This window comes from Chaetura pelagica, unplaced genomic scaffold (genome assembly GCF_000747805.2).
Source record: "Chaetura pelagica isolate M959 unplaced genomic scaffold, ChaPel_1.0 scaffold17, whole genome shotgun sequence".
Taxonomy (NCBI): Eukaryota; Metazoa; Chordata; class Aves; order Apodiformes; family Apodidae; genus Chaetura; species Chaetura pelagica.
This window is the reverse complement of record NW_009970726.1, coordinates 11611074-11624450: the sequence shown is the minus strand read 5'-3', so window position 1 is coordinate 11624450 and position 13377 is coordinate 11611074. Positions and strand designations below refer to the sequence as shown.

At 36.5% G+C, this 13377-nt stretch overlaps 1 protein-coding gene across 1 annotated transcript in view; it reads left to right on the top strand.

Annotated features, from left to right (window-relative positions):
• The window catches only part of UBE3C (ubiquitin protein ligase E3C), a 69501-nt gene that overhangs the window by 52527 nt on the left and 3597 nt on the right, over window positions 1–13377 (top strand). The window contains exons 19-22 of the mRNA XM_010007049.1: window positions 1867–2079; window positions 9455–9643; window positions 9741–9807; window positions 10266–10396. Coding sequence (XP_010005351.1) covers window positions 1867–2079; window positions 9455–9643; window positions 9741–9807; window positions 10266–10396 — 600 coding nt within the window. The remainder of the gene's footprint in view (window positions 1–1866; window positions 2080–9454; window positions 9644–9740; window positions 9808–10265; window positions 10397–13377) is intronic.

The following is a 13377-nucleotide window of genomic DNA, read 5'->3' as shown; positions in this document are numbered from 1 at the left end:
TGAAAAATAACATACAAGTTTCTTCAATATACCTATTGCTGTTTTTTCCTGACAAGGAATTATTGATAGGCTTCTAGGATCAAGTGTTGCAAGTGGCTAAGTCTTAAGACCAATTTGAAAAATGCTAAGTGGATTACTTTGCATAAAAAATAGACAGGTTTTGAATTTGTGTAATTAACCTGTGTTTAGAAAATACCTTGATTTATGTCTACATTTGTATTTCAGTTGCATACATTATGGAAATTTAATTTATAATCCATTTAGCTGATGTGATCATAGTTTTTAGTGCTATCATTTATTAGTCCTTGTATATTAAATGCTCTAAAGGCTTAAACCTGCCTTGTATAAAAAATTACACCTCTGCATTTACATTTTATGAGTCATAGATGGAATTCCATTTTAAATTCGGGTAGCTTTGATATATTTAAGGAATTACAATGGCTTTATTGTTACTAATGCAGGAACAGCAAACACTGACCTTATACATTGCAAATTAATGATTTATCCCTCTAGTTTGCTTTTAAAGTCAACCATACAAATGAGGATTTCGACTTCTACACCTTGAATAAATCATACAGCTCTAAATATAATGCACCCTTTGGCTTTGAACTCGTTATTCTCAATTCTTTCTGCAAGGTTTAACTCACCTCATAGAAATGTTCTTTCAGAAGTTTAAGGAATTGTGTGTTTTTCTTAATATCTTTCTTGGAACATCATTGAATGATTACAGCTACATTTATTCTTCTTTTTACTTTTTTTGCTCATTGTGCTTCCTCTTCTAAGTTTACAGCAGATTATGACAGAATTAAGTAATGCCAAAACACTCCTCTTGAAGAGTTAAAAGAGAATAAACAGTGATGTTGGTGATGTGTTTTCTTGTCAGCCTGGTAGTAATATTAATGATACTGTAAATATTTGATTCTCATTGTTTGAGGTGCCAGTGTGGCAAACAGACTGGGCAATGGGAAAGGCTGTGCACAGACAGCACCTTTCAGGCATGTTTTTTTAAAGGCCATGGTCTTTTATATTTCCTTTATTCATGTAGGCTTTCTGTAGTATCATCCTGGCTCTTTCTAGCAGAGTGGTGTTGCTGGAGTTCTGTGCATTTTTGAAAATTCTTGAGGACTCTTCAGTTTACAGAAAAACTACATTTTTCATGAGTGCTGCTTATCTAGGTCAGGCTCAGTTTTGGTTCATATTTTGAGAAGTTTGAGTGTCAGATGTAAGAGGGATTGGACATATGACAGTTGTAACTAGTAAGCTCTCAGCTTGAAAATTAGGAAGGTTTGATGATGCCATTAAGCAGTAGAATTCACCAAAAGTATGCAGCAAGGAATCTATGTAACATGCAAGAGCAGTTTATTTGGATTAGATAAAATGCACTGATGTTACAGTTATTTTAAAAGGGCTACATGTAGCAGCTGATATAAACAGAAGAGTATTGTTTGTGGCAATGCTAATGGAGCTGGAGATGCTAACTGTTTTGGAAGATGTTCATCCTACAGTTGCATTGTTGTTTAGCAAACTTTGCTTTTCTTGCCAATCTATGCATTTGATACACTTCCTGATTGCTATCATACTTCAGACAAGAAGTTTAGTGACAGATAGGCAGTGACTTTCCTTTTTAAGTCACTACGTAATTTATTTGTAAAATTTGGGAGCTTGGAATTTCACAAGAATATTAACATTTCAAACTTAGAATGAATGTCTTTAAACCAGTGCAATAATCTGGGCTGTTGTCATAACAGATGATCTTATTCAGGCACCAAATCAAGAATTACCAAGAAGTTGAGAAATAGACAGTAGCCTTCAGAATGCCTGCATGTGCAACAGCAAAATCTAATGTGCTTTTAATTGCTTTTTCAGGCTCTTTATGAAAATATGCTGGTGGAGCTGCCATTTGCTAGTTTTTTCCTCTCAAAATTGCTCGGAACAAGTGCTGATGTTGACATTCATCATTTAGCTTCATTAGATCCAGAAATGTATAAAAATTTGCTTTTTCTCAAGAGCTATGAAGGGGACGTGGAAGAACTTGGACTAAATTTCACTGTTGTAAATAATGACCTTGGGGAAGCACAGGTAAGAATGGCTTTTGTTTTTTTTGTTGTTTCATGTATGACTGATGAGTCATTGCTACACCTACTAATGATTTTTTTTTAATTTAAAAGTGATATGAAATAACTGATAAATATGCTGTGTATTGTAAGGCATAATAGGGATTCTGATTTGATATTTGGAGTAGACAGTAACTAACGTACTTAAAATAACAACTTTTGATGGTGACTTAAAGGTCTGGTCTTTTAAGTACTAAACTACAGTGATTATACATTAAAAGTTCTATTGCCTGTGGTAATTTATTGAATGAAATATTGTATGTTGTTTCTTGATTGCACTTCAGATTATCGCAAAAGTTAGATAGTATGTAAACTATACATGTACTGCCTGGCTTTGTAATCAGAGTTAGAAATCAAAATGGTTTTAAATAGTGATGACCTCTTATTATGAGATATGTTGTCTCCTGCAGCCACCATTTTCAAAGTAGAGGGCCTGAAGTTAGGGATATGACATCAGTTGAGTCAGGAGAAATGGGTGCTCAGTGGTACTAAAAAGCAGTTAGGTAGGGCCAATTAGGTCCTTAAGTATGAGTTTTTAATGCAGTTGTACTATATGATTTGATTATGGCTTTTATTTGCTCTTTTGTGAGTACCGAGATCACTTATGCTCATAGTAGAAAATAAATGTCACTAGACCTTGAAAAGTGTGCCTTTATGTGCTAATAAATTAACCTCCTTAGTTCAAGTATTTTGTCATGCTTCCTCTTTCATTTTTGAGGATACTGTGTATTACTTATTGTCTGTTTACTCTTGATGATAGTATTTAATTAACAGTTGGATCAGAAAAGTAGACCTGGCCAGACTGTGACATGCGGCAGCATCTGAATTCAGCCTTATTTCTTGTGGAAGAACTGGGGATATAAAAGGGAGTAAGCAGTGCTCTTGGTTTGCCTGTTGGGAAGGGAAGCCTGGGACTCATCCCATCTCCCAGAAGCAGCAGCCCCCCTGTGATGCAGTAGCTAGTTCTGGACAGTGTTAGGCTGGGTTCTCTACTGCTGCTTAAATCGGAGCAAGCTTGATGTCCAAGACTTCTGCTTTAACAGTATCAGGCCCGGACTTTGTCTTTACTCTTGTATAATCCATTTCCTGTAATTTTGGAAGATGCTAAAACTTGCATTACATCACAATTTTAAAATGGTGTCTTCAGATTTGGGATTTCTGAATCATGCTGAGGGGGGTAGTCAACAATTGTCTATGTAAGTCATGTTTCATATTAAACGTCATTTCTTCCCATGGGTTATACTCCATGTACGAAAACTTCTGACATGCAGCATCTTTAGAAATCTAAACACTTATACACTTGAAATAAAGGCATATATCAGAAAGCAGGTTTTTAGAGCACCTACTCTATTGTACAATGTTGTACAGTAGAGCACCTGCTCTGTTGTAGTATGTGCCGTAGGTGACTGATCCAGAATTGAGTTCTGTGCTATCCATGTATTTGGTTACTACACTGCAAAACACACAAGATGTCAGTTTCCAGTATAACCTGGGATTTTTGAAGGGGTGGCGTGTGTGTAAATCTGTGATTTGTATTCTAAAGCCATTCATTTAAATGCACTTAAATTCATAATTTTGCTGATCACAGCTAGTACAAAGCCAGATCAGTCTCATAATAAAAAAGGAAAAGAAGCTAATATTTTCTGGAGCGCTTGTGGTTTCCATACTTTATATATCTACTCTGTATGTCCTCAAAGATTAACCACATAAGTTAAAATTTACCTCAACAAGTAGAAGGGCAGAGAAAAGAGAAATAGCTTAAAAATAAGATAGGAGATCCAAGCTATGGATTTTGTCAGCTTCCCCTGCTGCAACAAAAACTTGTAAAATTGCATTCTTGCCAAGAGGCCTAATTTGTTTTTTAAAATTCTCTGAAGGCTGTGGCTCATATTATCAAGACTTTTGAATTTTAATTGTTTGGCATAACTTTAAAAGGGAGATTAAATATAATAGTGAGTTTCTGAGTAACTGAATTAAATAGAATTTAAATATTCCAATGTTGTTTTGCTGTGTTTATACTTGGAGAGAGAACACTCTACCTGTGAAGTATTCACCTTTTAATGAGACTGCATATTAGCGTAGTTCAACAGAACTGTTTGGTTCTCATGACTGTCTTCTGTGTTTTAGTGCAAGAAGCTACTTTTTATACTTTATTTCAGTACCTTAAGAAATCTCATATGGATAGATACATTTTGTTGGTATTTGACTTGTGTAATCATTGCATGCTAATGAATTATGTCAAGGTAAGGCTAATTCACTTTGGGGAAAAGAGCTTAATTTGCACTTTATGTGTTGAATGTGCATTATCTCCAGTTTTCAGCTAAACAACCACTTTAGCGTCTAATAAATTAGTGCCCAATAAATGCATCATAAATCTATCATTGTAAATAGCTGTCCTCATGACAGTGTCCATCCAGCAACTGTGGCACAAAAGCATTATCTGCAATGAAAGGCACATTCAGAAGGGGCTGTATTGCCTCTCTGAGTAGTAGTGCAAGGTAAAAATTCTATTATCAGCGTATTGATTCCAATCCTGTAATGTGCTTTTAGGTCTCATTAAACTATTGTCAAAGTGCATTCACCAGAAGTTGCAAAAGGTACTTAATAATTTGCACATTAGACCCACTAATTAGGGTAGCTATGCCATCAACCTTATCTTTGAACCCCAAATATCTTTAGCTTTTGATAAAGAACTGTCTAATGCAGTGATGCCAACCTAGATTTCAGCTCTTGGGTCTGCTGCATTAAAGGGTGGCCGGTAAAAGAGTCACAAAAGAAAGTCAACGTATAGCTACAGGTGTCTTCAAGTAGCTGTGTATATTGATTTTATTTTCCTTTTTATCTTAGAGATTTGATTGTAAGTAATAAAATGATTATGAGTTCCTTAAAATAAGTATAAGGTTAACAAATTCAAGAAAATAACTCCTCAGATTTTTTTTTTTATTTTTTTTTTAATGAGGGAATTGAGTTTTGTGGCTGCCCAAGGGAAGAGAGGAGGATTCATATAGACATTCTTTTTCAGAAATGTTAGATTCCGTACTTTAGAGAGTTTCTGGTGGGCCATGGTCAAACTCAGACATTGATTCTTAAGATTACATGGATCAGAACAGTTGAATATGATCAGAAGATTCCATAAACAAGGGCTAAAATCACAAATCCACAGAACAGCTCTTTAATATACAAGACAGGAGTTTCTGTGAATTCCATGTAGTATAGAATTTGATGACATGAAAACCTTGTTTTTTTAAACAGATATGAATGCCTTTTCTGCTACTGAAAATATGTTGACTCACTAAAGGAAAGTTTTTGCCTTTTTACATTTACTTGATATAAATTTTTTAAGCATTAAAAATAATTCTGACAGTTTCTGGTTTTGCAACTTCTTCACTAGGATACAGTGGCTTAGATGAATGATTTTGCATATTTTTCAGAGAAAAATATTTTTGAGGCTGTTCCTTCTCAGGCAGATCTGTAACACTTATGGTAAATGCATTTTTAGGCATTCAAATGCAATTTGCTACCCGGAACTCCTTCCTGAACATCTGGAAAGCAGATGACAGGGCAAGAAAGCAAACAGTTTTCTACTTTTTTTCAGAATAGAGAAAAACTTTATAGGCTATGTGAATAAAAGTGGTCAGAGTCCAAAAGTTAAAAGATTTTAATCTGTTTTAAAAACAGGTTTGTTAGACTTCTTGACTTTATGAGTGTTTTTTTGAAATTGCACTGGCTGTATGTCTTATGTCTTCAGACACAAAAAACAATACCTAGGTGACAGGTCCTTTATGCTCTCCTAAATATGTGACTTTGATAATGAACCAAGTTCAAATGTAGTAGGTTGGGTTTTTTTTAAGCTTAAATCTACAAAGTAGAAAATAAGGTGATGACACAAGTCTGCACGTTTTGGGAGGTTTCCTGTTCTCGCCCTTCCTGTGTAACCTGTGTTGTTATCTTGCACCCTCTAGTGGCAAAAAATGGATAATAAAATAAAAACGCAAGGTGATGCGTATTTTAAGATACATTAAGTTATGTTGCGGCCTCTTTGAAAAGTAACTCTTCAACAGTCATTCCTGACATTTAGTATTAAGTGGGAATTCTGCAGTAGTCCCTTCAAAATGCCATAAAAGCAATGAAGGAGTAAAAAGTGAACTGCATCTACATTTATTATAGTTTTACTGCCATCGAGTGTTACCATTTTGTGTCTTCTGGTTTACATCCTTCTTAGCCTTTATGGCATAATGTATTTATTATTTCTGCTACATTAGCCCCTGTGTTTCAGAATGTGGTAGTACTTTGATAAAATGGTGGTAGAATTAATCTCACATTATCAAATGTCAATGGGTAGTTAGGTCACAGGAAAACCCCAGGGAATTCAGTTAACTGAATGCTGTAGTCTTGTGGCATTGCAGGATTTGGGGGAGCTATGTAAGTGTTGCTGATCAGAAATAAAGGTTTGCTACTTAAAAAAATAAAAAATATAGGAAAAGTAGGATTTTTTTACCTCCTGTTTTCTAAAAGTAGTGGTCAAAAAGAGTACAATGCTTTATTTTTCTAATTTGCAGGAATAACATTATAGGGAGAGAGAGTAGCTTTTATTACATGAAGAATACAGCTTTCTCAGTATCCTTAGACCACTGTGGAGACAATGCTACTATAACGCAAATGTAAGCATAAATTAATCTGTGCCCTGATCTCTTATTTGCTGACCTGCAGGGGAGGTTAGATGTTTTACTTTACCTAGTGCTGGGATGAATCCCAGAACACAGCAGTTTTGTAAGACACCCTGCCAGTAGTTTCCTTTAGCTGTGTTTGGAAGGAAGTCAGTTCAGGCATCCTTTGGTGTAAATACAGAGCTCACAGAACTGGCTGTATGCATATTGAATAATAACTGAGTTTCTTGTTGGTGTCTATATTCTTAAGAGAAGCTTGATGAGTTAGGTAATACAAATATGCTTTAACATTGCCAAATTCAGTGTGTCTGTACCTCAAAGAGAGGAACTGTATTTTGTGAAGTAGTGATAAAAGAAATGGTAATGATACAGTTCTGAAAAACAAAGAGAAGATTGTAAGTGGGCAGGTAACTAAGTATTAGTTGTCGAGGTCTCAACAGTCTCTGTTGGTGCAGATCATCACTGGTAGCTCTGATCCTCTAATACTAAAGAGGGTAGGAGTTTAATAACTGAAGAGAGAGCTGTCTGATATTGCTAGGTTTTGTAAGAGGATATTTTATAGGAGGAAATTAAAGGAACTTGTATTAGTTTAGTTCAGTGAAAAAGACTGGCAAGGTGAATGAAGAAGTTGCTGCCCCTAAGTAATACATCATGGGTAGAATTGAGGAAGGAAAGTGCTGGTTAAGCTATAGGACAATATTGAGACAAGAACAGTAGGTATGAACAAACTTTACCCATTGAACTTGAAGTGGAAATAAGATTAATCCAATTATCAACAAACTTTCCAGTGACAATATAAAAAACTTATTACAGTTCTACTAACCTTGTGGACTTTACCAGGAGAAATATCCTTACTCTTAGGCCAGCCAGTGGCACCAGGTACTGGCTTGTACCTTCTGGACTGATGAGCTGCATTGCATGCCAGGCTCTGCAAGGAAGCCTCTCTCCCCAGAGGAATCTATCCTGCCTCTTGGGTCTACAGTCCTTGTTGAAGGGGACTCACTGAGAAAGGAGCAAGCTCATGTGCTTAGGGAATGGAAGAGTCAGCTAAACTGACACCTTCATTTTACTTAATTGTTCAGGGAGTAGGACTTAAGCATAGTCACTACTACCTACACTCGGAGGTGGTGGTGTATTGATAAGGCTTTTTCCGGTAGGTGTAACAAAATCAAGAAGCTCGCAGCTGGAGGATTAAAATGGGAAGTAGGACATATTTTTAATACTTATTGTAATTCAGGTTGTCCTGCCTTATAAAGGAAAATGGTAAATACTCCATCACGTGGAGTCTTTACACCAGGATTGCTTGTCTCTCTAAAAAATGTGCTCTAACTCATCTCTGGATTTATTGAGTTAAATACAGGAAACTCTAGACTGTGTTATCTGGGAGGTCAGATTCACACAAATTAATGTTCTTTTTTGGCCTTAAAAAGCTATGAATCAAGTAAAAATCTGAATGCTCAAAAGCACTGTGAATTTTTAATCTTACCTCTTTGCATTTTGCTTAGTACAGGAACAGCTCACATTATTAGGTAGCATGTTACAAAATAAGCGGTTCTTGTGTTTAGGCTCTGACCTCTAAAGATGTAATTGTTTCCACAGACTGAAATACACAATTTAAAAATAATAATAAAATTTCCTGCCTTAAGAGTGTAGAAAAATAAACTTCCTTCTGAAGGGTTCACAAGGCAACAGTATTTCAGCTTTTCAGGTTTTTTTAAATCCTCCTCTTAGTGCTCTTAATAATGCCTTCTGATTGGGTTGCTACTCCACTAAATTAACCTCATTTAGTAGCAAGTAGACAATGTAAAGGTCTTCAGCATTTTAATAGCAACTACAGTTGATCCTGTATATCTTAATGCTAATACAGTGTATTTGTTTAGAGTTTGTTTTGTTTTGTTTTTCATTAAAGGTTCTTCCATGCTGAGGTATCTTGGTGTTCTTGAAGGACAGAAGTTAAACTTCTCTGTAGAAAAGACAAGGTTTAGGCTTGTTTTTTTGTGTGTTTATTTTTCTTGGAAGAACTGAATGTATATATTTTCACTTCTCCACTGTAGGAATCGTGAATGCTTATCATTCTATAATTAGGCTTGTATCAGAATCTGTATTACAACTGAGGGGACACTGCCTTTACTGTAATGGGTTCCTACAGAATTCACCATCACCAGTTAGAGCCCAGCCAACTGAGCACAGCTTTCCTAATCCAAGTGGAAGGAGAGTGCTCTGTGTGAGCTCTGTGCTTATGCAGGCTACTCCCTCCCCCAGAGCACTTTCTAGAATCAGTGAAGCTAGAAGCGAGTTCGTGAAGGGGCAGTTTTTCACCTCAGTTTCTGTCTGATTTACAATGACAAATTCAGTATTATACACCATCTCGCATAAAAGAACTCGTGATTTTTGCTGAATCTGCTTTCTGGTGATAAACCACAAGGCTGTGCACTCAGCTGCATTAGCAGTTGGAGTGCCTAAAAACTGAGTGCCATGGAGTGTTGTCTTATGAGTAAACAGAAACTCCCCTACCTTTATCACTTGTCATAATCTCATTTTGAGGTGAGTATTCTTGAGTATATTCTAGTAAACCTGGAATACATACATCACTTACTAGAATGTTTTGCGGTTCAATTTTACAACTATAGCACACAGAAAGTTGACCGAGATGATGAATATTGTTGTTTATAGGTGGTTGAGCTGAAGCCAGGTGGAAAAGACATCCCTGTTACTAGCGCTAACCGAATCGCGTACATCCACCTGGTGGCAGACTACAGGCTAAACAAGCAAATTCGGCAGCATTGCCTTGCTTTCCGTCAGGGACTGGCCAATGTCGTGAATCTTGAATGGCTTCGAATGTTTGATCAACAGGAGATACAGGTACTTGTGCTTTAAACTGCAGAAAACAATTGCTTTAAACAGAAATAAATGCTAATTTTTGCCTGTGTTGTAACTGTCTAATTTCCTTCACTGTCAGGTTCTGATTTCTGGTGCCCAAGTTCCTATTAGCTTGGATGACCTTAAATCTTTCACAAACTATTCAGGTAAGTATGTTTTACTTATATAAAAGAAAAAGTATTATGACTGTTTCAGGAACAAACTGACTTCCTTTTTATCCTAGCTTTTAAAAAGTAGTTGTAGGGTCATTCTCATTAACTTCAGCTAAACTCTGTGGAAGGGCCTGAATTTCAGAAGGTTGGGGAAAATTACAACATAACTTTATAAATGCTGGAAAATACAGCTGTTTTATTTGCATGCTTATTCCAGTACTTAAAGGTTGACTACCAAGAAGATGGAGACTCACTTTTTACAAGGAGTCACATGGAAAAGATGAGGATGGGTACAAGTTACACCTGGGCAGATCCCAATTGGACATGAGAAGAAAATTTTTCACAATGAGAACAGTCAGACATTGGAATAATCTCCCCAGGGAGAGTGTTCCCCAACACTTAAGATTCAGCTTGACAAGCTTTACCTATAAATCATTTAAATTTCCTTATAGGTGGCTACACAGCAGACCATCCTGTAATTAAAATATTTTGGAGAGTTGTGGAAAGCTTCACTGATGAAGAGAAGCGCAAACTACTCAAATTTGTAACAAGCTGCTCTCGACCACCTCTTCTGGGGTTTAAGGTAAATACTACAGGTTATGTATGATACAAGCTTCTCTTGTCTGTAGGAATTTACAATTTGAGAACAATGTTAATCTGTGCAGAAACAGATTCAGTGTTTGTATTTGCATGTGTAATGAGTATAGTTTTAAAATATTTTATGAAATGTTCTGTTGTTTTCTATTTTAACGGCAAAATTTGATAAGCCTAAACCACATTGGTTAGAGAACTGAATGTTTGTCCTGGAAGGTTCTTGCTGCCATTTCACTGCAGAAGCAGTATTGCCACCAGTTTCAAGGAACAAGTTGAATTAAGGATAATGTCTTTTAAATCGAGCAAAAGAGGATTTAGGATACAAAAGCAGTTGTTGAGTTTGAACCTCTTAAATGAACTATTTGAGGTGGGAGATGTGTTGCCTTCTAATTACCATTTATCTGATCGTAGAGTCACAGCTCATTTTACCCATATATCTAAATTCTTTCCCACTATCTTCAGATTGCTATTTACAGTGAAGTTTAAGTATGAAGAAAACCTTGTCTGGTGCTTTTAAAATGAAACAGAGGCCAAGACAAGTTGAAGACATTTTGAAGCTGAATTCTTGGGATATTCTACCCATGAGTTGCAGCTGGACTGCAAAATTCTGGATAAGAACTGGCTATTCCCTCTAAAATGTGGGAACATTCAGTGCTTTTCTGTAGGAAAACACATTAAAATTTGCTTCATAGCAACACTGTCACCTTCAGTAGTGTGGTCAACAGCATGTTTACTGTAGTACTATTTAGTAAAATCAATGCAAAAGTAAGCTTATGTAGAACAAATACAGGCATTGGATCATCCACTTTCTTAAAAGTAAGAATAAGATTTGTTGCTACACAAAATTGAGTACATGTGCATAGTAAATTTTCACATTATAAAGTATTATGGTACAATATTTAATTAGCAGTGGATAGTAACTAATTTCCTACATTTTTTAGGTAAAATAGATAGCTGAACCCTTAAGTGAATGCAGGTATTGTGCAAGTCCTGAAGGTTCATTAGCTGTTTTGTAAAGTAAGTGGTGTTGAATGAACATTTTCCTGTTTATAGAAATATTTCAGGGACAAATACTAACTTTTTATACAGGAACAAGGAATTTAGATAACACATAATAGCATGTAGGTGGAAAAAACAAGCTTGGAATTCTGCACAATTTTTTCTTGAATCATACTGTGAAAGTTCATTCTGTTGCGGTTTTTTTGAGGGGTTTGGTTGGGTTTTTTACCAGCATTTAAAAAAAATACTTGAAAGGCAACTGCTAGAAGAATTTCTTTTCAGCTTTAGGAACTGGGCCCTTTCCTTTGACGTGTCTTGGGGGTGACACATGATAAGATATCAGAAGTAAAAAGATGAAACAGAAATCCCTGTATTCCTCTTCCACACATACAACTTAGATACTAGTAGTACTTATCACTGGTTTTCTTTTATTGAATTAAAATTCATTCTAGAACACTCCAAGCTTTTGACAATTTACTATTTTCAAAAGTAGAGCTGGAAAACAAACAAGACACTCCAGTGGTGTCGGACACAGACTCTGATACTTGAATGATTTAAAGTATATAAAAGCGGATGTGGGTTGTCACACAGTAGTATGGGGAACAGTTGCTAGAGGTGATGAAAGAATACTCCCAGTAGCTTAAACAGCTATTTTTTTCTGGCTGCTGAGTTATTTTGAAGTGGAAGAATTATTTCTAGAGCCATATTCTGCAAGGAAGCATGGCCCTTTATTTCCATCTATCCCCTTAGGCTGCAACTTCACGTTCTCTTCCACCTTCAATCCTTTTGTCTGTTTTCCTCTTGTAAGCTAATCTGGGTATGCAGCACTGCCATTGCAGCATGTGATCATTTAAACCTCCTTTGGTACAATCCCTCTGTAACTTTCTGTGCAGCCCTCACGCTCCATAATCCCTTCAGCCGCTGAAGCAAGTGCTGTGTGGGGCTTTTAACATGTGGACAGGCATCATATCCTCCATCTTCAACTATCAAGAATCTACAGCTCAGCTACACTCCTGTTAAAGGCACCTAGGAGAGGAATTGGTATTTTCAGTTGCTAATTTGTCCAGCCGTTCCACATGCCTACTTCAGGATGAAATTAATGATGTCTCACACTCCAGAAAACAAACTCATTAGATCCCCTTTACCAGTAGAGAGTGTCTGGGGTGATCTGATTCAGATACGGAGACAACAGTTATTTAATCACATGAATTGTATCTGGGGTATTCACTGATTGATTTGCATGTTTTATTGTTTAAAAGCCTTTAAGCATTTCTCTTAAACTCTCCAAGCCTATCCCTGCACAGAACTCTAGCAACTAAAAGGATTTTCTAGGACAGTGGGAAGAACAAACAGAAAACTATGGGATGAGACCAAGATAGAACAGGGCACATCACTCATGTAATGAAAAGGAGAATTAGGAAATGGTTGTGTGCAAACAAAGTAAACAAAAGTTTCCATTTGCTGTCATGCTTTTTAATTACAAGGGGAGAGGAGGAAATGCAGATGTAGCTGCACAGTTTTGTGGTGGCCAGTGTGACATTTGAAGAGATGGAGGAAGTGAATCAAAGGTCTAAAAATACTGAGGCTTCAGTATTTTCAGTGACACATTAGAAAAAGCCAGAGGTAGAAAGCTGAAGTTTGTGTGCTTGGGAGATAGGCTACAACCTGACTTTAACATACTTGGCTGGGAAAAAATGGAAGCAAAACAATAATCAGACTTTCAGCACAATAGCAGTAAGCTAAAAGATGAATTCACTGCACAATGGACTTATGTGCTCAGCCACATGCAACAGTCTTGGCAACAGAAAGCAGAGTTAAAAGCATTACTGCTGCTTTGCTGGGCAGCAGTGAGCAGGAGTTAGATCAACACTTGCATGGTGCTTGCATTAGTATCTTGTTGACACGGATTTACTGACAAACCAGGGGTTTGCCAGAAAAAACCCCGTAGGTAACTGTTACTTTCATCAGCAG